The 27,810-nt window shown below is 40.0% G+C and overlaps 1 protein-coding gene across 1 annotated transcript in view; it reads right to left on the bottom strand.

Annotated features, from left to right (window-relative positions):
* The window catches only part of Ccny (cyclin Y), a 217,834-nt gene extending 195,230 nt beyond the window's left edge, over positions 1-22,604 (bottom strand). Inside the window, exon 1 of the mRNA XM_027928482.2 lies at positions 22,336-22,604. Within this exon, the coding sequence (XP_027784283.1) occupies positions 22,336-22,489 (154 nt within the window). The 5' untranslated portion in view covers positions 22,490-22,604. The remainder of the gene's footprint in view (positions 1-22,335) is intronic.
* Positions 22,605-27,810: the final 5,206 nt, after the last annotated feature.

Genomic DNA, 27,810 nt, shown 5'->3' on the forward strand with positions numbered 1-27,810 from the left:
TTCTTTTAGCAAGACCCAACTTGCTAAATTGCCCAGGCTGGCCTTGAACTACTCTACTAATCCTCTTGCCTCAGACTCCCAAGTAGCTGGAATTACAGACATGTATCACCATGTCCAGCTTTAAATAGTGATCTTTACATGTAACCAGGATAAGGAAGACTGTTAAGTTTCTAAAATTAACCTTTCAATTTCATTTGAAATGCTCTTATTGCAAAACAATCTTGTCTTCCTCCACTAAATCCCACCATCCCTTTGAGCAAATATGTGTTCTCTTCTACTTTACTTTGTTATTCTTTCTAGCTACAGAACAATGCTTCATGCCCTTGAAGTACTCAATAAATAATGTTGACCATTTATCACATGATTTTGTCCCTGGGCTGCAAATAGATATGCTGCTGCTTTTTGACTTCACAAAAACAGTAAGCAAAATCATGTAGGTTTTAAAAAATAAATAAATGAGCCAGGTATGGTGGCACAAATCAATAATCCCAGAAACTCAGGGAGCTAGGACAGAAGGATCTCAAGGCCCTTCTAGGCAATTTAACAAGACCCTGTCTCAAAATAAGACAGGGCTGCGGATGTAGCTCAGTGATAAAGCATTTATGGAGTCAATCCCCAGTATTGCAAAAATAAATAAATAGAAAGCCTTGCTTAAGGTCACATTTTCAGGCACCAAGATTGACTTTATGTTACTATGATGTCATATAAAAGGAAAATATTGCATCCATTTCTTAATGGGGGGTAGCATTTTTTTTTCCTAAACCAAGAGAGAAAGAATTTCTAAAGAGCAAATATCCTCCCAGAACTAAGGAAGTACTCAAGGAAAAGATAGCAACAGCCTGAAGAAGAAATAATATGAAGAGGCTTTCACCAGCCAAATTTGGGACAATCTGAGCCGCAATAAGATAGAAAGAACACAATACAACTTGTTGAAGGCAATAAGAATCCACGAATCCATACTAAAGAATATTTAAACTATAAGAAACAGCTCTTCCTTACTACCAAATGCCTACTAAAAAATATGGAACAGGCTATTATGGAAGGATAATAAAACTAATAAGTGAACATTTGATAAGAAGTAGAAATAGTTACATAGTCTCAAATTCCCCACAAGTTATTTTCTAATTACGAAGGAAAACACAGCAACACCACATTGAAGAAGTTAGCAGATATTACATCTTAACCACTTAATTCAAAGTAAACATCAGCAGTGCAGGATTAAACAAGGAGCATGCATCTCTTGATATGATGCATCTCTACTGTAATATTCCTGATAAAATGCATAATTAGAATTGAATCAAGAGGAAACATTAGACAAATCCAAATTGAGGGATATTTTACAAAATAACTGGCCTGTGCTCTTTGAAAATGCCAAGGGTCAAGAAACACAAACACGGAGGGGGGAGGGGGGAGGATGGGAAAGGCAGCGGAGCACAACAGACACTAGTATGGCAATATGTAAATCAATGGATGTGTAACTGATGTGATTCTGCAATCTGTGTATGGGGTGAAGGTGGGAGTTCATAACCCACTTGAATCAAAGTGTGGAATATGATATGTCAAGAAATTTGTAATGTTTTGAACAACCAACAATAAAAAATTAAAAAAAAAAAAAAAGAAACACAAACACGAAGAAAAGTTAGATGCTAAGTAAATGTAGTACCTCTTTTCATTCAACTTTTACTGAGTACCTACTATTAGTCAGGTACAATTCTAGGTAATGGGAATATCATGATGGGTAAGACAAACATAGTTCCTATTGTGACTAAGTTTATAATCAGGGTGGGGTGATCAAGGAACACACAAGAAATAGGCAAAAATAATAATAAGATAATGCCAGACTGTGGTAAACACTGTATAATAAAAAAAAAAAAAAAGTAATAAGAGACTGATGAGACTGGAGCAAAGGCTTCTGGATCACATTTTTAGGGAAAGACCCCTAAGAAGACGGCATAGGATGCCCAGGAGCCAGTCAGGTAATGATCTCTCAGAAGAGGGTACATAATAGAAGAAATAACATGTACATACCCAGAGAAAAGGTCAGATGTGTTACCTTGAGAAAGGACCTCAAGAAGGCCCTAGTGGCTGAGTCACTATATGAGAAAGGTTTACCTGGCTGGCAGCAGCCGGCAAACACCAATGACTGGGAGCCCTGGGAAGGAGTTTGTGTAGTGCTCTAAACATAACTGGAGCCAAGTGGGGATTATAAGCAGGGCAGTGACAAGATCATCTCCACATTCCTTAAGGAAAGAGACAGAATTATAAGAACAGATTAAAGAGAACAGCTCATTATGAAGTCAAACAATAACAAGTGCTGGCGAGGATGTGGGGAAAAGGGTACACTTGTACATTGCTGGTGGGACTGCAAATTGGTGCAGCCAATTTGGAAAGCAGTATGGAGATTCCTTGGAAAGCTGGGAATGGAACCACCATTTGACCCAGCTATTCCCCTTCTCGAACTATACCCAAAAGACCTTAAAAGAGCATACTACAGGAACACAGCTACATCAATGTTCATAGCAGCACAATTCACAATAGCTAGACTGTGGAACCAACCCAGATGCCCTTCAATAGATGAATGGATAAAAAAATGTGGCATTTATACACAATGGAATATTACTCAGCACTAAAAAATAACAAAATCATGGCATTTGCAGGGAAATGGATGGCATTAGAGCAGATTATGCTAAGTGAAGCTAGCCAATCCCTAAAAACCAAATGCCAAATGTCTTCTTTGATATAAAGGGGGCGACTCAAAACAGAGCAAGGAGGAAGAGCATGAGAAGAAGATTACCATTAAATAGGGAAGAGAGGTGCGTGGGAATGGGAGAGAGAAGGGGAATTGCACAGAAGATGGAAGGAGGCCCTCATTGTTATGCAAAATTACATATAAGATGGTGTGGGCGGGGGGAATGTGTCACAGTAGATTGGATTGGTTAGAGTGAGGTGATGGGAGGGGAGGGGAGGGGAGGATAGGAAGAGTAGCAGAATACAACAGACACTAGTATGGCTATATATATAAAAGTGGCCTATAACCAATGTGATACTGCAATCTGAACACGTGGAAAAATACCCCATTTGAATCAAATGTATGATATGTCAAGATCATTGTAATGTTTTGAGCAACTAATAAAAAATTTAAAAAGAAAAGAGAACGGCTCAAGAAGCAATTAACAAGAAGCCAAGGAAAGTTGTTGCATCTTTGCAAAGATCCCTGTGACTTCAGTATACACAGTCTTTTTCGCTCTACCTGGTTCTAACAGTGAACAGCAGCATTACTGCCAAAACAAAATCCACAATAGTGGAATACAAGGTAAATAATATGTTACTAGGTTAAATAGTGGGAATGGATTTTTCCCAAAAAATACTGCCCAGCAAAATTTGCTGAAGCATTCTTCTGGTCTCCACATCTATCTTCCCACATCTATCTTCCTTGCTTTCTCCAACAGCATACACTACCAGCTTCCCTAACACAGGAGCCTGCAGGTTGTCCAACAGGGCTTTCCATTGCTTGGTAATTCCCGGAGACCACTATGCCAATTTCACTTTTTAAAACTGGATTTTAACAAAACAACGTATTAAAAATGTACAAGTCTGAACTGGGGATACAGCTCAGTGGTAGGGCATTTGCCTAGTATGTATGTAGGTTCTATCCCCAGCACTGAAGAAAAAAAAAAAATGTACAAACTTACATATTTCCCACATACTAACCTGTATTCATCAATGCTATTAGTGGACTGCTCAAATCAAATTCCAAGGAACAAAACACCATGCAATCTGTGAATTGTCTTTACAATTAGGTTTCACAAAATTAATCTAATTTATCTACAAAGCAAATTAATCTGATTTATCTACAAAGCAAAAAGAAATATACCTATATACCTCTAACGAAAGGGTCTTGGTTTCTATCTTTATAATAAAAAATTTCTTGCAGCTAAATCAGAGTATGCATCATTTTTAAATAAAAATAAACCAACATGCAAAAAGACAATGAAAATCCTTTCTACATCTCTATAATTTATTGAAGACAATTAAAACCAAAAGAAAAACTCTATGAAGACACAAAATGGGCAGTTTTAGAACAGAAATGCTTATTTTATTTAAAGTTACTGCTTAAAAAAAAATCTAAGATGGGAAAGCTGACAGATGTTCACAACATAAAAACATTTTTTTAAATGTGAATAAAGATGAAATTTATATAGGACAACTTGAGAAAGAAAAATAGTAACTTTAATAACCAATATGGTTTCCAGCTTTCAAGATTACAAAAGTCTCAGAGACTTGACCCCCGAGCACTGGGATTGAATCCAGGGCCTCATGCATGCTAGGCAAGCACTCTAGCACTAAGCCATATCCCCAGCCCCCACAGACATTTTTTTTTTTTTAAATTTCTTAATACAGATAACCTTGCTTTTCATCTTATCTCTAGTATACTTTGCAATTCCTTAGGGAAAGTAAAATATGGTTTTAAAAAACACATACATGAGAAAATCATTGCAAATGCTCTTCTCTAAAATCTACTTCTACAGATCATTCATCAACCTCCTCCCCCTTATCCATTCTCCACAGCAAACAAAAGTAAAGTTCCTGTACTCCCAGGCATACCCTTGACCTCATCCTCCACCCTGTCCACATCCAACTGGACACCTTTCACAGAGGAGCCATCCCGTTAACTGGGCCGTCAACTCAATCCTCTCTACTGGGTCACAGGGATTCCAGTCAATTTTTGAGGTCCTAGAACTAACAATGTTGGGAGCTATTTCCACCACGTACAGGCAAAGAAAACTATTTGATAAAGAATTACAAAAAGGTAAGCTCAAGACACAGAAAAAGATAAAACCAACTAAAACTGATAGAATTTAAAATTAAGATACTAAAGGAGATAGCTGCCTCAGTTTCTACAGGCTGTCCAACTCCCTTCTCCAATTCCTTATGAGATTCAGGCTTCCTGCCCTTGGTCTCCATAGAAATTTATCATACATAACAACTCCTCTCTCCGCTCCCCACCTGTGTGCTCAAGTTAGTTTTAGTGGGCTTCTGTTACATATGACCAACAGAATCTTAATTAGTGCTTTTCATGGGCAGCCTCCAAGATGACCTCCCATACATCTCCTGGTATTCACACTCTATAGATATAATACCATCCCCTTGAAGTGTGGCCTGGACTTTAGTGACTTGACTCTAACAAAGAGCATGGTGGAATGTCAATTTGGGGCTTATAAGACTTCCCTCAATGGGAGGTAGGTGCCTTGTTCTCCCTTGAATCACGTGGCCTGGTTGAAGCCTTGTTGTTTGCTGGTCTATGAAAGGCCGATGAGGGGAGGGGAAAAAAAAATGATGTCTCCAAGTCAAGAGTCCCTGTGCACATGGTACCTGCAACAGCCATGTAAGTAAGCTTGAAAGCAAGCAGAATCACCCCTGCTTGAGTCTTAAGATGATTACAGCCCCAGCTGACAGCTCAAAAGACACCATCAGCCAGAGGCTCCCAAGTAAGCTTTACCTGGAGTCCAGACCCACAGAAACTAAGAGATAATTAATATTGTTTTAGGCTACTAAGTGTTGGGGTGATTTGTTACACAGCCCATAACTTCTCTAAAACTTAGTTCTTCCTAGGATTAACATCACATATAACATTAATATGGGCCAATTTCTTCTTGAAGATATTTAACCATGCTGTGGAAACCAGTTTAAAAAGAGGTGGAGCCTATTACAGTAAGAGCTCTGATTCCAATGTCAGGAGACTTGCTCTCAGACTAGAGCTGCCAATGAATTAGATGGGTGATGCTGAGGAACAACTCTTCTTAGCAGCTCAGTTCTCTTAACTGTAAAATGAGGGTTTCTATGTTCCTTGAGGTATGAACATTCTATGATTCTATGAACACTTTTCTTATACTCACAAAAATAACACTTTTTACAATTCTAAAGACATCAATTCTATGTTCCACCCTATGACTTTGATCAGTTTCCAGAATCCAGAATATATGGGAAATTAAAAGAAAATCCAACATGTACCTATCATCATGAAATCGACTCTCCAACAAATAATCATAATGGTTATATCATTAAATAAGTCTAATTCACTGCAAAACATGTTTGGGAACTAAGCCACTAAACAAATTTAATAAAGCCATGCATGGGTGTGCCAACCTGTAGTTCCTGCTCGTCAGGAGTCTGAAAAAGGATGATCATTTGACCCTAGGAGTTGGAGACCAGGCTGGGCAACATACTGAGACCCTCATCTCAGAAAAGAAGGAAAAAATCTTTCGGAAGCAAATATCCCCCCTGGTGGTACTTACCTGCCTCTTTCTCACCCACTTTTCATGGCCTCATGCATCATACTGTCTTACAAATTTTCATTGAACACATTCCTTCATTACCCGGGGCACAGATAGGTAGTCACTCTGGCCTCCTTCACCTCTGTACACAGTACTGTAATCATTTATTTGCATATGTGTCTCCCCTGGTAAACAATTAGGTCCTTAAGGACAAGGCCCAAATGATATTGATTTTTATGTTCCCAGCACCCAGCAGGGAGCCTGAAATTTAGTACTTGTACTAAACAATTTGTTGACCTACTGAAGAACTGAACCTGGGGGCATCAAATTCTCATATTTCTAAATAGTGTCCCCTTCCTCAGGGTTCACATATCTGTGGACCACCTACATTGGCCTTGGCTCTAAGCCTAGTCATCACAGGCAATGGTATCCTCTCTCAGCAACACATACCTACTGAACTCTATTTTCTAACAGCTTCTCTGTGGTTGAGGAAAACATAATCTAGAAACACTTCCACATATGAAATGTAACCACTCAACAGAAATGATAGTTTAAAAGGAAAGGAATTCTACTAACTTCCTAGCTTGTCTAGTTCCTTACAGTATTAGCATTTTGCTTATGTAACTTCTTTATAGGAAGATATCCAAACAAAAGAACTATCACCTTTTTGAACTCTGACAAAAAATTTAAATACAGCTTTGCAATCAGTTTTTCAGTCACAGCCAGCTCACACAATGGCCTCAACATCAGCATTAATATCATTTAAAAAAAAAAAAAAAAAAAAGTAACGAGACACATACTCTGGATAAAGACTTAAATGGAATAAAACAAGTAAACTGAAGGCCAAAACATCGTAAATCAATAATCTTAAAAGAAGCAAACAAAACAACATAGCTAACTTAGATCTACCTCAGTGATTACTCTCAGCTAAACAGCTAAACAGAACCACAACACTGTATACAAGAATGGCTCCTTAGATGTTTAGCTTGAAGACATTCATCAAGAGAACACTGATGTTTATTAAGAAAATGTGATCTCATACTCCCTTACATATAATAACCTAATGATTAACTAGTTACCTGTTCAACTTCTGCTAACATTGTTCCAATGGTTTTATACACTTGAAATTTTTGAATGTTCCATAATCATAATTTTCCCTGTTTCCAGAGTATAGCTCTGGTCCCTTCACAAACTACTAAGCACCACTGTGTAAGTACTATATAATGTTTTGCTGCATTTTCATTTTGTGCACTTTCCAGATTATATGCATTTGAAAAAACAGATGAAAGAACTAAAAAACATATTTAAACTTGGGTAAGGCCAGACCTGCCCTGAGAGACCTCATATTTCATAGAATCAGGCTTGTACTGGGTTTATTTAAATGTCAGATCCACTCTAAAAACAATATTCCAGGTCACTTTGGAATAAAAAGAGGACAGAAAATAACCAAGGTGAGGCTGCTTCTGCAGGAGTAACTCCCTCTGAAGAGTTCATCTTCCTTGTCACTTACAGTTGTGCCATATGAACAAGAAGAGGATCATTGTCATGATTCCAAATAAGCTACTAACTGATTCTACACACATGGAAAATTGCCTTAGCAGTCACAATGCCAATCACTTGGTTACCCACTCTTTCTTCCAGGTGTATTTTTAATCCAAGTGCCTAAGGCCAAGCCACCCAGTTTCCTCCGTGTTCTGTTAACAGGCATGTTGAAAACCACCTTTTTAATGACTCGCTGCACTTCCATAATGATAACTTTCCTAACAAATGTTATGTGCTACATAGACAAAGCATAAATTGACAACACACTTTCAAACCTCAGGCCCTTGGAAAACATCTCCAACTTCAAAAATCATTTCCAATTGTATAATTTATAAAACGGTCACTTTTAAGGAACTGACATTTTTGGTTTGAATATTCTTGGAGGCAATACGTAATTGTCAAGAATACTATACTACCACCTTCTTCAGAGCTCCCTTGACCTCGGCAAGCTGCAAATCCAGATTTGAATTTCTAGATCTCAGTCTCCAGAAACCCATATTAGCATTTCCTCAACCCAGCAGCAATGTGCTTAAAGAAACTAACTCTTAAAATTGTTTAAATAGACTCATCTCTATTTTTTTTTCCTTAAGAATGCAATGATGCAACAGAGAATAACACAAGGGCTATCCAGCCCCTCCCACAAAGTTTTCTACTAAAGATGTCCTTAAATAAACACTAGATCTCTGAGTCAAACATCGGTTCTATTCACCACCAGTCTCAGGAGGCCAGTTCACCACACTGCAGTTGAAGTGACTTTGAAAGGTCCACAAAAATATAAAATTGCACTGAGCCCTTGAATCAAGTCAAAGTTACTACCAGAAAATGTAGTCAGATCAGAGCTTCACAGACTTCTTAGTCATTCCTTCTCTATGTTCCTCATCAGAACAGATTCTCAAAAGGAAAATCCATTGCTGAGTACTATAAAACAAAACAAAACAAAAACAGACAACTAGCTAATTTTAAAACTGAAATGAAAAATAAAACTGCAGACTTAAAGAAGAAAAATATACCACTCTTTCACTATGATATACTGCACCAAAAGTGGGAGAAGAGAAGGTATAAGAGAACTTAAGTGACTTATGAATCTCAGTAAAGAAATCATAATTCACATGCACAAAGAATACTACCCCATCATTCACTGTGAGAACTGCAAGGCAATGTATTTTCTTTGAATACTGATGTTGGTTCTAATGAGTTGAAATAAACAATGCAATCCTTTATAGAATTGAAGTAGGGCATCATTCCCAACAAAATCAGAAGTTATTAGTGCCCTGAAAAAGTGCAACCCAGAGTCTGTGAAGTACTCCCTGAGACCTTGAATATGTAAGAGTGACAAATGCAAAGAAGAACCTTTAGGAAGTCACTCTACTGAAGTAGTTTCTTTACCTTGAATCCTAGAGCCTGTCACTCACTCATTCTCAAAGGGATTAGAGGAATTTGTCCCCACCAGGGAAATTTTTTATTGTCACGACGACTGAGGTTGGGGCTATAAGTGGGAAGTTGCTAAACATCCTACAGTGGACAAGACAGCCCCAAACAACCAAAAAAAAATGTCAATAGAGCTGAGATTGAGAAACTCTGCTATAGCTTCATCTTATTCCTGCTCTACTGAAAGCGACCCTGAATTTCACATGAAGAAACTAGACTCAGCAAATAGACTTTCACATGACTAATGACTAATCAAGACAGAAATCCACTTACAAAAATTACTTTCAGGGGCTGGGGATGTGGCTCAAGCGGTAACGCGCTCGCCTGGCATGCATGGGGCGCTGAGTTTGATCCTCAGCACCAGATAAAAATAAAATAAGAATGTTGTTGTGTCCACCAAAAACTGAAAAATAAATATTAAAAAATTCTCTCTCTTAAAAAAAAAAGAAAGAAAATTACTTTCAGGAATAGAACACTAAAATGTGTATAGTCAATTTACAGAGAATCCTCCTCCAGCGGACATCCATATTGTAGTTTAACACATTCCAAATCACACTAAAATTAAAATTAAAGCCAGAAATAAATGGCATGTGGAAAAGCACATATTCAGTGCCTTTAATATCAACCTTCCATGTCCAAAGTGAAGGTGCAAATTACTGTATGAGGACACAGGAGACTTGTTGGAAGAATAAGGTTGCATTAAACCATCCTGCACCAATGAACAGACCAAAGACTGTCTTCTACAAGCTGCTTTACCAAGCTCATTCAACTACACATACTCTTTTCTCTGATTCTCACTTTGGTCAACCTTCTTCTTTTTGCAAACCCCTCCATTCTTTCCTTTTACTCCTGTCATTATGCCGTCCTATAATATTCTGGACACAAGAATAAGTTTCATTCTCAAAACACTCAGTTCACACTCCAACAAATATTCCTCTCAGAAAATTTAGGAAAGAAAAGAAAATTTTTGTTCCAATAGCCCATTTCCTGGTTTTACGTCCGAGGTTCTCAGGAACCTGCAAGACCATCTAACTGACTCTGAAAATTGTCACCATGCTTGCTTTCCAGCTGAAGTCATTCTTGGCAAACAAACCTCACCAAGAATAAAAGCACCACCCCACTACTGACCACCTACTTCCACCCTCTGGGGGCTTTGTGGGTTTTCCCAGTTGTGTTAAGTCTTACATTTGGGTCCTCCCTGACTCATCTCCTCCCAGGAATGCCATCACATCTCCTCATACTCTTTGTCCACATCTTCTATTTCCAACATCCAGAGCCTGCATGGTTTCATGAAGTGAGTTACCCAGTAGTATTTTCCTGCTTCAGAAGAGAACTCTATAAAGAGCCAACTGTACTTGCAGAGTACACAGGGTGCTTAAGGTATGTAGCCTGTCAGACACAATCTTCCACAGAATATATGAAGAAAGAACATGTTCCTGTCCCTTGGATTTATGCCCATATGGTTAATGCCCAAGGTCACCTCCCCCCAATACCTCCCAGGTACTGAGGACTAAATCAAGGGGAGCTTTACCATCAAGCTACATCAACAGACCTTTGTTTTGAGATAGGGTCTTGCTAAATTGCCAAGGCTGGCCTTGAATTTGTGATCCTCCAGCCTCAGAATCCCAAATAGCTGGGATTACAGACCTAAAGTGATACCAGCCATGCCCAAGGCACCCTCTTCTGAATACAGTCATCCTTTGGTATCTAAGAAGGTTTGGTTGCAGGATCCCCAGGGATACTAAAATCCAAGATGTTCAAGTCCTTTATATAAAATGGCACAGTATTTGCATATAACCTACACACATCCTCCTGTACACTCTAAAATCACTTCTAGGTTACTTATAATACCTACTACAATCTAAATAGTTGTTTCACTGTATTACTTGGGGAATAATGACACAAAACAAGTCTGTACATGTTCAGTACAGACACAATTTTTAAACCACAGATATGGAGGGTTAACTGTATCAACTTTTCTAGGCTTCCTCCAGACTTCCTACCACAAAAAAAGAAAGGGAAAATTAGACATCAAACTAATCTCATAGAAAAATGAAACAATCAAACATATGCTAAAAGAAAGTGAATAAGCAACTCGTATCTCTTTAATAACAAAACTGGCTTTCAGAACACTCAAAGCAAACTCTTGATATTACATAAACCATTTATTAACACTTTCCAAACAAAAGAGCAACAAGCACTACATATTCAAAAAACGGTCATCATTTACACATGCCTTGAGAAAAAAAATGCCGTGGAAAAATAAATTGACAAAAGTAATGTTGTAAGTGAAAATAATTCTTGGTGAATTTGTGAATTAGAAATTTTTGAAACTGTATTAAAACACAGACATCATCATGACTTCTTTCTCATCCTGAACTTTGGCAAGGGACACAGACTGGGAACAAGAAGACCTGCACCTTTAAGAATCACACATAGTCTATATTCACATATAAAAACCTATTATAATGGGCTGCGGTTGTGGCTCAGTGGTAGAGCACTCACCCAGCATGTGCAAGGTGCTGGGTTTGAGCCTTAGCATCAATATAAATAAATAAACAAACAAACAAATAAATGTATTGCGTCCAACTTAAAAAAAAAAACAAACTTTTTTTAAAAAACCTATTACAAGAACCAAAGAGTCAGGCATGGTGGCACACTCCTGTAATCCCAGCTACTTGTGATGCTGAAGCAGGAGGATGGCAAGTTCCAAGCCAGCCTGGGCAACTTAGTGAGCCCTATCTCAAAATAAAATTTTACAACGACTGCAGATGTAGCTCAGAGGCAGAATACTCCTAGGTTCAATCCCCAGTAACATTGGTTGGGGGGGGGGGGGGGTGGGGCAGAAAGAAAGAAAAAATAATAACAACTACCACTACCACCACAGATAATTTAAAGGATAACTGTAATTATGCTTACTGAAATAGCATAATCCTGAAAGTCAATTAAAATCCTGAACTCCTAATAATAATTAATGGGCAAAATTCTAAATTTGGAGTGCAATTTTTTCTTGAAAGGCAAAAAACAGGATCTCTTACCCTACTCATCCATGCACTGATTCTAGATTAACAGTAAATTTTGAAAGGAGTTTTTCCAAATATAAACAAGAATTTTTAATAATTTTTCTTTTCCCTTTTTGCCCACCAAGAACAGAAGAATTCATCCAAAGTAAAACCCTTGCTTTTAAAATGTTTTAAGCTCGAAACTCAGGGTTGTGCCACATATGTCTATAATATACATGAACTCCCATGCAGAGTATTTCCTATTCATCCTTCAGAGTCAGAGGTCTATAATCAGAGATATCTAAAATAGAAGTGACTTGCATTTCACCACCCAATTAAGACTGCTACAAGGCTCACAAAGCAAACTGGCACAGATGTAATTGTATAACAATTATCTTTAGTGTACCCCAGCTGTATTTCTCTCAGTACCAGGAGCCAGCTGTCATGTCTTACAGACGCTGTTATATCATTGCTGAACATGACACTCAAGTCTATCACACATCCAATGAAGCCCCACTACACATCTTGACAAAGGGACAAAGATCGCAAAATAATTACCCAGGAATTAAAATTATATATCCTAAGTAACATGTCTAAAAGCAATAAAACCAGGTTCGAAATCTCTTTTTCTCAGGAATGAAAATCAAATCCAGAACCTCACATGTTAGTCAAGTACTTTTACCACTGAACTATATCATCAGAGCAAAAATCTTTTTTTTTTTTTTTCGGGGTGGGGGGGTAACTGGGCCTTGAACCCAGGGGCACATAACCACTGAGCCACATCCCCAGCCCTTTTTTGAATTTATTTAGAGATAGGATCTCACTGAGTTGCTCAGGGCCTCCTCACTAAATTGCTGAGGCTGGCCCCAAACTCACAATCCTCCACCTTCAGCCTCCAAAACCACTGGGATTACAGGAATGTGCCACTGCACCCAGTCATCAGCAGAAATCATTTTTAACCACAGTAGTACATTCATGGAAGACTAGACACTTAGCCTAGAGACATTAGCATTGACCAAACATTTCAGAACTCCCTTTACAGAATTTCTTCAGGCCAATTTTTAACCACAATTTTTTTTTAAAAAAATGTAATTCTTTACAAAGTCAAAACAAATGTATGGCATGTCAATATTCTGTGAAAGGTGAAAAAAAAGATTTTAAGATTTTTCCATTTCTGTATTTAAAAAGCAACCTCATAAGAGACTTTTCAGGCAAAATCTTGCTGAATGCAGGAATATACCAATATGAGCATTGTCAGAGTGGCAATATTCAATTTTAGCTTCAGCAGACCCCCTTTCTCAAGATAGCAGAGAGCAAAAGAAGTCCCTAGAAGAAGTAAGAGAACCACAGCAACAGCTATAAATGGCTTAAGTAGATTAAAAAACAAGGGAAAGAAAAGTTGAGTTTGATGTCTTCTGTGTGGTCTCTTCAACTGTAGATCTAAGACAAATAGACTGTTTCATAAAAGAAATTAACACAGACGGCCCCTACTCAAGACTGCGCTTATTTTTTTCAGTCCATCATCTCCCCTTTATTGACAGTAATATTTTAATTTAACAAAATTTACATTTAATATTATGTGCAATATTATGTATAATATTGTGATATTTTATTATTGCTATTAATATTGTTATTTATTATTACATACACATAATAATCAAATATTACACACATAAGGTAGATTTATGCACAGCTCCAAATCCCATTCTTAGAAGAATTTTCTTTAAAAAAAAAAAAAGAAGAAGAAGAAGTAGTCGTCTCGGGACTGGGGATGTGGCTCAATGGTAGAGTGCTTGAGTAGCACACAGGAAACCCTGGGTTCAACTCCCAGCACTGGGAAATAAAGGAAAAAAGCAAGCTCCAACTTCACCTTCCATCTAAGGGTGCATGGCTCTTATGACACAGTCAACAAACTGTCTAGGTATGCTTCCTCATCCCCAAGAGCCAGGAAGAAGCTTTCTCACATACTCGTCACTGTGTGTATCACATTTTGACTTTGGAAAGATACAACTCAGAAAAGGAATAAGTGCTAGAATGAAAGGTATTTCTATTCCAAATTCTACAGCCAGTAAGATTCTCATTCAAAGGTCATACAGCTCTATATAACCTCACCCTTCCCAGCTCTAACAAGCTCTATGCTTCAGTACTGCCTTCAATGTCACGCTGATGTCTTTGTTAAGATAGGTCCCTTGGGCTCCTAGCTTCTCTGGGTATGGATAATTCAAAACAATTGGTTGTAGATCTTGGTACATACTTCACAAAATACAAAAATAATAATACAAGAAAGTCAGTATAGGTGCCATGTTCATAATGACATACATTCATCTAGTGTTTTGGGTTTATTAAGCATTTTGGCCTCATTTTGATTCTTGCATACCACTTCAGGATGTAAGGCAAGGCAGTTAAGCACATTTTTTTAAGCAGAAGAAGAGAGTGAGGCACATCAGGATGGAGGTACAGTTAAAGGAGGAGCCACATCTGGAATGCCAGTCTTCCAATTATTAGGCTCTTGCCCTTTGCCTACAGCCATACTTTATGGAGCTGTGCGCATGCACTATAAACCCCCTGAAGAGACTCCTCTCTGAATTTACCCTCCTCGGGCCTCTTCTTTGCTCTTCAGGAACGACAGAATAGAATAATGTTGGATCTCAGAACACGGAGAAGAAATGGTCTCCTCACCAAGACCCTTAGCAACAAAAATCCTCAACATGTCAAGATGAGAAATGCTTCAGGGAGAGTGAACTCTAGCCTTTCTTCCAGCTACTAGCTGGAAATGATACTGAAAGTACTAGGGGGGCTTACATCAACTTTTAATGCTGTAGACTTATCCTTCTTACCTAAATGTTGAAAAATTAAAGAATCCATACTTTGAACTATGACAAGTATGATATTGTCAACAGCCCTCTTGTGAAAGACATCACTGTCTTAAAAGTACTCCAACATGACACACTTGAAGCTAAAATCTCTGACCCTGAGAAACTAAAACAGAATACCAAAGTCACTCACATGACCTGTATGTACCTCATTATTTTTTCCTTTTGGTTTTGCCCCTTCCTGGGTATGAATGAATTTAATCTTTATGCTAGTTTCACAGCACAAAGATTATGCCAGAAATGTAAAAGCATCCATCTATTTAAAATGATAGGGACAGTTTTGTAGAAGAGGCTAACAAAATCTAACAATCCATAAAATTATAGAATCATCACTCCTCTCAAAAAGCAGGGTGAAAAGTAAAAATCCTAACCACAAAGTAGAGCTAGCCAAAAGCAAATAGGCCTGATTGGGATCCTCTTAAAGCTATAAGCAGGCCACACACCAGGAGGTTTGTATTCTAGACATGGATCCATTCCTAGTTTGCTGTCACAAGTTAACTGAGGCATGGAGCTTTCACACAAGATGGCAGATTAACTGCTACTAACAAGTTGTGGAACCCTGAACAAATTTCTTAATCTTAATCTCTTAAGGCTCAATTTCTGCTCTAGAATGGGGAGAAAAATGTTAAGAGTAAAAAAGATAATATAGGTAAAGTAATTAGTTCCTGAACCAGAATTAACACACTGCAAATTCAACCCATGATCTATGTGACCTAAGCAAGAGACTGCATCTCTCTGAGACTCAGTTTTACTATCTGAATGAGGGTATAGGAGCAAATGACTCCCAGTTTCTAAATTAAAGAGAAAAATAAGTAAATGGAAACAGAGTGGTCATGGAATCATCACCAATGTTATGAAGAACAACTCCCTGGGCAAATTTTTAAAACATATGTCTATACACTGCTAGTATGTAATGAGTCCTAAGTCTCATCTCACATCTTGTATGCACTGAGGCTAATGCCCTTCAGTGAAAGTCTGCAGGTATGGTTTTACCCATCAGGACTAGTTTTAAGACAAGACTCAACAAAAAGAACACTGAAAACATGAGGTTAATACAGATACTCAAAAAAAACCAAGAGCAATGTTCAAGCTAACACTATAAGAGACACTTAAAATTGTTCCTTCAATGTCCTACCCCTATGGGCTGAGCCTGGGGCTGGGGCTCAGCAGTAGAGCGCTCGCCTAGCATACGAAAGGCACTGGGTTCGATCCTTAGCACCACACAAAATTAAATAAAATAAAGGTATTGTGTCCAACTACAATTAAAATAAATAAATAATATATATGTGTGTGTATATATGTATATATGTGTGTATATATATGTCCTACCCTTATAAAAGCAAATGTACTTTTTCCAGCTGTCTTTCCAATTCTTAGAATGAGTCCCTTAGGCTTCCAGCTTCCCTAGATAAAGTACCATTTTGCTATATATCCTGCAATACTTCACATTAAATATTAGAAAAGCAACATGAGGATGAGGCTATGTTCATAATTGCATATGTTCATCTAGTGTTTTCTGGTTAAGAATTTGAGCCTCACTTTGTCCTAAAAGAATACTATAGCTAAAGTTATTCACTGGAAGAGACAAGGAAAAAAGACCCAACATTTCAGATTGTTAAACATATTCCCATTAGCCATGCTTTCCTTTCAGTTATGGCTTGGGTTTGGAGGGTAAGGAGAAGTCATTAAAACCTTTCTTAAGTTTCATTTTCAGAGCTTTACCCTCTCTCTGCTACCTCTCAGGTTAAAATGGAAACAAAACCAAAAAGTTTGATATCTACCCTTAGTTTCATTATTAAAGTCCTGTTCACTACCACTTCCCCACCCCCCCATTTCTCCCTCACCTAATAAATGCACATCATGTTGTGCTGACTCAGATATCACTAGTTCATTCAACACTTAAGAGCATTTTCAAGTAATCAGGCATTTTGTAGTCATTTGGATTATACCAGTGAACAACAAAAAAAATACTATTGGAACTTCCATTCTAATCGGTGAGAAAAGCTGTTATTATACATGCATATACTTAACAATTATATCATACGCTGATTCAGTAAATCAGAAAACAGTAGTGTGGAAAATGCATAGTAGGATTGCTGTGGGGTGGCAGGAGGGATGTTAAGTGAAGTAACTCAGATAGCCTTGCTAAAAAGTGAGACTTAAAACCAAGACTGAAGGCAGTGAGGACTTTAGCTAAGAGTATACACAGAGAACAGTCCCATCAGAACAATAGTGCAAAGGCCCAGGAGTGGTGGTGTGTCTAGTATGTTCAAGAACAGTGCAGAAAAGGTTGAGCCAGGCATGGTGGTACATGCCTGCAATCCTAGTGGCTTGGGAGGCTGAGGCAGGAGGATCGCAAATTCAAAGCCAGCCTCAACAACTTTCTGAGGTGAGACACTGTTTCTAAAACATGAAAAGGCTGGAAATGTGGCTCAGTGGCTAAGCACCCTGGGTTTCAATCCCTAGTCCAAAAAAAAAAAAGAGATGTACAAAAGAAGGCTAGTATGGCTGGATTGAGCCAGCAAGTAAGAGGGCAGGAAAATCACAAAGGGATGTATCATAAGAAGTTGCTGCAATTTTTGTTTAAGTTGTAGATGGACATAATATCTTTCTTTATATTTATGTGGTGCTGAGAATCAAACCCAGTGCCTCACACATGTGAAGCAAGTGCTCCACCACTGAGCTACAAAGTCACTGAAATTTTTTGTACAGAAAAATGATATGTCTGAGTTTCAATTAAATCTCAAACTCAAAGGCTGATATAAAGAGAGCAGACTGCAGAGGGCAAGGGTGCAAACAAGGATTTAGGGAGATTGCCAGAATTGAACACTACCCTAGGTCTGGAGAGGTTTTAAGAAGCAATCAGATTCTAGATATATTCTGAAGGCAGAGAGTGCTGCTTTCCTAGCAGATTGGATCTGGGAATGAGGCAGAAATTGAGTTGTCAAGGATGGCAGGCAAGTTATAAAAGGATGCAGTTGCCTTCAATCACTTCAAAGCAAAACTCCAAAAAGACACTATGGTACAGATGTTCCAGTAATCCTGATTTATTTGACCTCATCACATTTTAAAGTCTCTTTCATTCACCCCTAGTGTCCTCCCATCTAATCATGGAAGTCTAGACTGAATAACTGTTGCAGACAAATAAATTTTTTTCTTTAAAAAACCATGGGTAAACCTGGTACACATGTACATGCCTATAATCCCAGCAGCTCATGAGGCTGAGGCAAGAGGATTCCAAATTCAAAGATAGCCTCAGCCCCTTAGTGAGGCCCTAAGCAACTTAGTGAGATGGTGGTATCACACACCTGTAATCCCAGGAGGCTGAGGGAGGAGGAAACCAAATACAAGGCCAGCCTCAGCAACTAACCAACTTAGTCTCAAATAAAATATGAAAAAGGGCTGGGAATGTTGCCCAGTGGTTAAGGCCCCTGGGTTCAATCCCTGGTACTAACAGAAAAAAAAAAAAAAAAAAGAAAGAAAGAAAAAGAAACTATGGTAAATACAATGACAAGAAACACTCTATCCCAAAAGACAACCCCAGGCTAAACAGTGTATAACAGCTGGTCAAGTAACACTTGCCATTTCTCAGCTACGTGACTTTGGGCAACTCATTTCTCCTCTCTATGCCTCATTTCTTTGTCTTACAATAATGATAATATTACCCATAGGGTAATTGTGAACTCCTGAACAGAAGCCAAGCACTTAAGAGTAGCATCCAGAACAGACTATGAAATGCATGCATGTCCCAGTTATTAATGTCACTGTTAAGTGATCATCTTGTTTCTAAAACTCTGCATGACTTTATAAAAAATAACAGCTGGGAAACAGATGAGTCTAATAAAATTTCAGAAACAAATAATCTAACACTAACATATACTGAGTACAAAGACTCAGCAAGTTGCTGTATTATCACAGAAATCTATCTACCCAGACAGTCACTGAAATTCTATGGGACACATATCACCCCTTTTTGTGTCTAGGGTGAGGTGGGGAAAACAGATACGTATTGTATCTCTGTGATTTAAAGAAACTAAACTATCATAGAAGACCCATGAACCCTGAACCTTTCAATACTGGTAGGTGCCTGACATGTTTTCCAGAATATAAGATACTTGAGCACTTCAGGGTTTTTTGTTTGTTTTTGTTTTGTTTTGTTTTTGTTTGTCTGGGGTGGGGGTTGTTTGGTACTGGAGATTGAACACAGGTCCTTACGCATGGGTGGCAAGTGCTCCACCTCTGAGCTATATCCCTAGTCCCACTTCAGTTTTTTATTATACTGGAATTGAGAATTTTTGAGATGTAGTATTACAATGTTAACTAATAATCTAATAGTCAATATACAGTCATCCCTCAATAATTGCAGAACACTGGTTCCAGGACCCCAGCAGGAAACAAAATTTATGAATGCTTAAGCCCCTTATATAAAATGCCTAATATTTGCATATAACCTACACACATCTTCCCATTTACTTTAAATCATCCCTATAATACTGAATACAATATAAGTACTATAGCAAATAGTCTTAATTCAGTATGTTCAGGTAATAATGAAAAAGTTTATATGTATTCAATACAGACACAAAATTTTTTGGACTATTTCATCTGCAGTTGGATGAACCCACAATTATGAAACCTCATGATACAGAGGGCCAACTGGAACTCAGAAACTCCAATACAAATTGACAAATATAGGTATATGTTGACACATAGTGTACGTACACAGGTACACATACATAAATGAATTACTTAACCTAAACAAATCTGTCCTCTTCTCCCAGTCTCTGACATCACAAGAACATCTACTAAAATACCTCTGAACAGCAGATAACACTTCCAATCAATGATTCTCAAACCCAGATGCATCTTAGAATTTCTTGGACAGCTTTAAATAAACATATTAATACTAAAGTCCAGCCCTAGATTTCCTGTCGAATGAAAACCAATGCTGAAAAAACTAAAAGGTAATAAAATCAATGTTAAGAACTGCCAGTCAGATAAGTCTTGGAGTAGTATCTGAATCTGAGAGACAGAACATTATTTAAATGGTAACTTAAAATTTGAGTTTAAACTAGCATCATCAAATGAGCCAGTATTAGCTCACAAGATGAAATGATACTACAAACATAAATTAGAAACTATCTTAACCTGCCCTCTGCACTCTCAAACAATCCCAAATCTGTAAAACAATAGTTGGTAGCAAGGTGTGGAACCACACACTTATAATCCCAGGAGGCTGAGGGAGGAGGAACCCAAATACAAGGCCAGCCTCAGCAACTAACCAACTTAGAGAGACCCTCAAAATAAAAAATAAAAAGGACTAGGGATGTATCTCAGTGGTAAAAGCACCCTGGTTTCTATCCCCACTACCACCACCACCCCCCAAAAAGTTGAAATCTTCCAAAATTTCTCTAAAAATATGATGGATGCCTGAAACTTAGATTTCTTTCAAATGAAAAAACACACCATAGTACTGCATTGTCCACTGGCAAAATCCTTCTAGCCTTAGTGCCAAATAGGTGGTTACAGTTACATGCTACACTCACACACACCCCTTCATTGCTATAGTCCATATTAATAATATGCAGCTTGGCTCTTAGAAATGTGAAAACTTTTGTTTTCATTTTTCTTTTTTTTTTTTTAATCTACTGTTTAAAACAAGGCATCCATCAAATATTAGTGCACAACATAAAGAAAAGAATATTTTCAAATGTTGTTGCCTGTCGAAATTGTGCAGGACTAGTGTTAACAACTTCCTATAATAAACTCATTCATTCCCTGTTTCCTTTAAAATATAATACTGAAACTTTATTAAATGTTAGACGTTTATTAAATGCTTGGGGCTATAGCAGTTCTGGCCTTAATATCCTTCTAGATGCTTTACCGCATATAAATACCAAAATAAAGAATGCTGTCGTTCAAAGACATCTAAAGAATAAGCTAAGATAATGGACAGCTAAAGTAACAACAATAAAAAAGACATGGAACTAGAATTTACTAAGAACCTATTATAAACCAAATGTTGTATTATTAGTCTATGTATGGTATTTATTTAATAAACTTGCCATCCTAAGATGAAATTACCATTTAGAAGAAATTAGCAGAAGCCAAACAGTGAGAAAATTAATTCTTTCAGTAATTTAAATATGGCTTTCCACATTTCAGGGAATGCCCCATCTAATCAACAAGAATGAATTAAGAGAGTTTTGTCAATTCATTCACAAGAAACTTTTTCAGGTTAGTCCAACTAGATTTTAACTGTAAGAGGATTTAAGGGTTAAAAAAAAAAAAAGAAAAATCAAGTTTTCATAAAAATATATTTCTAACTTCAAATATTTTAAAGTTGAAAACTATGTAAACTGTATTTTATGTAGCTATTCATAGACCTGATAAAACAGTACTAACAAGGATACTGCACAACCATAAGATAAATATTATCAGATTCAGTAATGAGTCCTTTAACTTTTTTTTTCCTCTGACACAAATTCTAGGCCAAACCAAACGTTACCCAGATGAATCAAATTCATAGGACTGTAACTCAAGTCTACGCAAAAACTAGGAGACTTAACCCAAAGCCGCAGGACAATCTTCTTAAAAGCATTTCGGGTAACGTTATTTGACTGCAACCATACTTTTTTTCCCCCTGAAATAGATATAATTTTCATTCTTAACGGCATTAGGGATAGGGGGCAGCCCAGTGGAGTCGACTGGAAAGTGTCTGGGATACCGACTCGGATAACTGAGGTCCATAATTTTAAAATAGAAATTCGCTTCTCAGTTACGCCAAGGCTCGTCTACTCCTTCCCTCTTCCACCCCCGGCGCCTAACTTGGCCTCAGGCTACATTCTGTCAGCACCTGGAACCCCGGCTCTCAGCCGCCGCCCTGGCCGCTCAGGTCTGGACAAGGACGTAGTTCCCGTCACCTCGCGACCTGCACACAAGCCTCCGCCAGCTCGGCCCCGCCAGGACTCCGAGCCACGGCTGGCAAAGTTTCCCCGGCCGCTCACTTGGGAAAGCTTGAGGGCAGCTCGGAGGCTGCGGGAACCGAGCGCCCGGGCGCCGACCAAGAGCCAGACAGCACCGGTGACGGAGACGGGCTGAGAGCCGAAGCAGCCCGGACGCGCGGACGCGGGCTGTGCAGCAGGGCGCCGAGGCGCAGCGGGTGGGGTGCGGGGCTGCGGAAAGGGACTCCGCGGGGCCGCCGCCCGCGCTCACCGTCGATGTTCTCCCGGTCGCTGATGTGCTGCAGGTTGCAGCCCGTGTCCTCACGGCTCAGGTCCGTGTCGGGCCGATAGGACTCCAGCCGGGAGTGGGCATTCCTCCGGAGCTTGGGGCTGGACGACACGCAGCACGAGGTAGTGTTCCCCATCTTCGGCTGCCCCCCGATTCCTGCTGCTTTCGCCTTCTTCCCGGTCCCCCGTGCGGGGCGCGGGGGCGTGGAGGGAGGCCCGCCCGCCGCCGCCGCGGGAGGGGGCGGAAGCCGCGGCCGGCCGCCGGGCTAGCAGCGGCGGCGGCGGCGGGGCCTCGCCATGGGCGGCGGCGGCGACGAGCGGGCGGCGGCGGCGGCGACGAGCGGGCGGCGGCACCGGCTCTCCTCGGCCTCCGTGCGCGCCCGCCCGAGCCCGGCCGGCCTGTCCGCGGCGGAGGAGCGCTCAGGTCCGCGCGCGACTGCGGCCGCCGTGCGGAGCTCACCCCGCCGCGGCCATGGCGGGCGGCGCCGCGCAGGCCGCCTCCACCCCCCGCGCTTCGCTGTCGGCGCCCGGTGTTCCAACGGCAGCGGCGGCTTCGGCAAGCGGTTCCGGTTCAGGCCAGGGACACGCGGGTGCGCGCCAGGCAGCCGGGAGGACGTGGGCGCGGCCCTCCGCTGGCGCGGCTAGGTACGGTGCGGTGCGGCTAGAGGATGCTCGCGCCCGCCCCCGCCGGCGCGCCCGCCCCCGCTGCAGCCCCCGCCCCGCCCCGCCGCCCCAGCCCCGCCCCGTCGCCGCCTCTTCCCTCTGCCCTGGAAGCAGATCCGCAGCTTAGGGAGGTGCGGAGTCGCCCCACGGCCTGGGCCTTAAGCGACTACCGGGAGTCGCAGGCTAGGGTGGCAGGAACTCGGCCTCTGGAAATGCGTCCTCCTCTCCTGGCCTCACTCCCTCCAATTCCCCCGGTCTCGCTCCCTCCACGTCCCCCGGCTCGCCGGCTTAAGAGGTGTGTCTGGCGGCCCCAAGGCTGGCCGGTTCCCGGACCCTTGGTAATATGCGGAGAGGTCAGAATCCGCGAGAGCGCCGCAGAGGGACACTGTTCGGCGTGGGGGACAGTAACGCTGCTCCGGCCTCTCGGGAACGGCAGAAGCTTTTATTATTACCAATATTATTAAAAGCGTTTAAAGAAGTTAGGCCTTAATGGAAATTAGGCTCTTCTGTTTAGACCTTTTTCTGAGGACATGATAAAGTGATCTTGTTTTAAATCCCAAAATAAATTTTGGGGACCCAAGAGCTATTTTAATGAAGAATTAGGCGCAAAGTTGAGTTCCTAGAGGTTGATGAGAGGTAGACAAGTTAATACAACTCGTCGACCCTTGTTTTACTTTTTAAATGCCGTCGGTTTTTGGAAATGGTCTGAACTGAGGCCAGTTGACTAAGCTGAAAGTCTGTGAAAGCTCCTGGCGCCTGGGAGGGATATCAGTAAAAGTCGGTCCCCAGTGCCAAGGATATAGAGACTATTGCTTCTTGCCTTCAACCTCACCCTTTTTCCAAATAGCGAAGGAATCATGAGAGGGCATTGGTGTAGGGGATGTGTAATACCCCCCATAGATGTAGTTAATAATACTATAATAATAAAAGAGAAGTAAGGGAGTTGGTGTTTACATAGCGTCAGCAATGCTGTAGACAGCTTTTCAGGTTTTTACAGATTTTTTTTTAATTCTCCACATCTAGTCTTTTTTTTTTTTATCTGTCTGCACCTCCATCAAACAGTAATTTTATAAATTTATTCGTCCTTTTTTTTTTTTTTTTAAAGCACATGCTCAGAGCTGTGGTATTGGCATTTGTTGGGATAAGTGGCAGATGCCCTTGGGAAATAAATGACTGCAAAGTAGTGATGAGAGAGCAAATGTAAAAGGGATGTTCTAAAGAATTGCAGCCCTCCAAAGGAGGCGCAGATGGCAACAAGACAAAATAACATGTTTGTTTTCACCTGCCCGGCCCTTGCGGCCCAGAGAATGTGTATATTCCCATTTTCAGGACATAATGTGTGGTGGGTAAGGTGGTTGAAAATTGGGAGAGGGGTTTTCCATATTGTCTGTTTACATTGCTGGTTTGTAATCTAGGACATTGTGTGAGAGTAAGTAGCCCAGCATTGACCTCTATGTGTAAAGTGTGTATCTATTCAGGCATGTGTATTTGATCAGGAAGTTTATATTTATAATAATGTTAAGGTTTAAAGACTTTGAGGAGAAAAAGAAGGGGCTCAAGAGCCAGCATAGCTGTCTACATGCTTCTCTATTGGGCAGTGTTAACTGAGAGGGGCATCTGGAAGTGGGGAAGAGTGACTGGGGGTCAGGGGAGCCACATGCCCTTACCAAAGGATGGTCTATTGGTATTCAGGAATTTTTTTTTATCCCACTGATCCCCTTCTTCCTCTGTGACATTCCAGCCATCCCTAGAACACAGAAAACAAAAGAAGGGAAATGCAGAGTCAGGAAAGGGGGGAAAAAAACTGCTAAGGGTATAGCTGCCCTATTCTTATCACCTGGTAGCCAGTTTCCTGTATCAATTACTAAAACATTTCTAAAGCAATTGTAGAATAACTAAGACCCCTTTGTGTATTGTACAACTGATACTCTCCTATAACTCTTACTTTACATTGACCTCTTCTAATGAGGAATCTTTTTGATATTTGATGGGAAACAGCTATAGAGGAAGTATTTACTTTGATAGCTACTTGACCTTGACCAATGCAAGGCAATTCATATACTGAGCCAGGCACCTTGGAGATAGAAGTAGATAAGATATAGTCCCTGTCCTTGAGAAACTCACAGTCCAGTAAGGTAAACAATCACAAGAACAAGGTTAGAAAGTGTCCTGCAGTGAAGGTGCTTATAGCCAGTTAATGATAAAATCTAAAAATGCCAGCCTGCTACTTATAAATACCTACATTTATCACTTGTGTGTGTATCTAAAATTTCACTATGAGGTGGTTTATTCCCATAAAGTAACAAAATATCCAGAGATTCCCTATCAGAATGAAAATTCCCACAAGAAAATAAGGATGGGTGATAGATTTAAGTACTAGTTCCAAGTCTTTTGAACCAGAGTAACTGCCGGAAACAGGAACATTGTGTTGAGTCTGAGGTTGTTTCAGCTCAGCAGAGAAGAATAATCCCATGAATGAAGTTGGGGGAAGACAGCACTTAAGCCATGCAGTTTCTATCCATGAAATACATGAAGAAGCAGGAGGAAGTCACCCCTGGATATCTAGGAGAAGGAAACTGGTTAATCTACCTCACCATTGAGAATTCACCATCTATCCCCAGGCTAAATGGCCTTAAGAGGCCCAGTTTCTCTCTTGTCAGAATAGAATCTACCTTCATCCTTCTGGGCTCACCAAGAATGGAAATGGTAAGTGCATATGTGCTCCCTAAGAGCTAGTATACTTTTTTTTTTTTACATTTTTAGTTGTAGATTAACATAATACCTTTATTTATTTTTATGTGGTACTGAGAATCGAACCCAGTGCCTCACACATGTGAGGCAAGCAGTCCATCACTGAGCCCCAGCCCCAGCATGCTAGCATACTTCTGATAAGGCGAAGTAGATAGAGTCAGGCACAGATCAGGGTGGAAGAGGCTCTGCATGCCCATCCAGTGTCCATTCTTCCCTCTCCCTTGGTTACAAGGCCTTCCATTTTGTGAGCGATAGCAGTTGGCCCCACTCAAAAAAGACAGCAAGCCTTGTGACAAAAGTGTGGTCTAGCCAATGAGATGTGAATGGAAGCTTCCAGGAAAACTCTGAAAAGGCTTCCTCTTCTGTTTTTTGGAATGTGGATATAATGGCTGGAATTCTGATCCACTTTGGAATACCAGGTGACCTTGAAGATGGAAGCCATTAACTAAGATACTGTTCTTGTAAGCTTTTACAGCTTTTACTGTTCTTGTAAGCTTTTACACAAGAAACAAACTATGTTGTATAAACCACTGCTACTTTGAATTCCCAAGTTATATGCAACCAAACCTTATCCTGATATGGCTAAGATTTCATATTATTCTTTGATAAGAGTTTTATATATTGAAAGCTGGGTGTAGTGGCAGATGTCTATAATCCCAACAACTCAGGAGGCTGAAGGAGGAGGATCATGATTTCAAAGCCAGCCTCAGCAACTTAGTAAAGCCTAAGCAACTCAGCGAGACTCTGTCTCTAAATAAAACACAAAAAAAGGGCTGGGTATATGGCTCAGTGGTTAAGTGCCCCTAGGTCAATCTCCAGTACCAAAAAAAAAAAAAAAAAAAAAAGTTTTATATGTTCACATTGACAATTTTCACAAGAACTTGGGATAGTCATATGTACCTGGCTCCCCATAGCAGAGTCCAGCATGGGATTGGAGCAGACAATAGGCAACCTGTGGAGTTAAAGCAGAATTTGGGGACAAAAGAAAGTTGTTTGTCCAAAAGGCAGATTAATCCCCAAGAAAATACAAAAAAAAAAAAAAAAATTGTTTGGGTTATTAGAAATTGAACATCCCTAATTCAAAACCTGAAATGTTTGAGCTCAAAAAGTTTTGGATTTTGCATTTCCAGATTAGGGGTGCTCAACAGATAAAGTCTATATACATATTTCAAAATTTGGGGAAAAAAAATCAAATCTGAAACACTTCTGGGCCCAAGCATTTCAGATAAGGGATATTCAGCCTATACTTTAATACAGCACTCCTTCAATAATCCCAGAAGTGGAGGCTCCCACCTACTTTGTTTTGTTTTGCTTTTAAAGAACCTTCTATGCAACAGGCATTTCACATCTTAAATTAACTGACCTTGGTTTCCAACACTATAAAACCTGACAGCATTTAAAAGTAAAACAAGAGTAGTTTATGACGTGCTAATTTATTGCCTCTATCTCACATTAGTAACCTTCAAGGAACTCAAAATATATTGCCTCCATTATTTGACATTAAAATAGCTCTGGGGCCTCCGTGAGCAGCCAAGTAGATCCTAGAGACTGGCAGTAGAATCACTCCCCTGCTTAGAACCTGTCAGTAACTTCTCATTGTTTTTAGAGTTTCAGCCCACTGGGCAATCAAGTCCACTTTCTCTCCAGCCAATCAGAACTACTCACAACTCAACTTTTGTTTCTGCCATTCTAGACCGGCTTCACTCAGCTAACTTCACCCCCCTGAAGTCATTCTTCCTCCCCTGCCCCAGCTGCCTGTGTTTTAAATTCTGCTGATCTTCAAGGTCTAACACTAGCTATGCTCTTTCTCTGTCCCTCATAATGGAGATTATAAACTCTGATGGACCAGCTTGGGGTATAGCTCAGAGTGCTTTCCTAACATACAAGGCCTAGGTTTGATTCATTTCACATGGATTTTACAGGAAACTCTCAGAAGTTACTTTCCTCTTCTTTTGTTGTTTGTATGCATTGAATTGCTTTATCTTACCATAAAACTTCCAAAAGGAACACAACGCTTCTTCCATCCCTCTGGCATCTAGGAGGT

The sequence above is a fragment of the Marmota flaviventris genome, chromosome 12 (assembly GCF_047511675.1).
Source record: "Marmota flaviventris isolate mMarFla1 chromosome 12, mMarFla1.hap1, whole genome shotgun sequence".
Classification (NCBI taxonomy): Eukaryota; Metazoa; Chordata; class Mammalia; order Rodentia; family Sciuridae; genus Marmota; species Marmota flaviventris.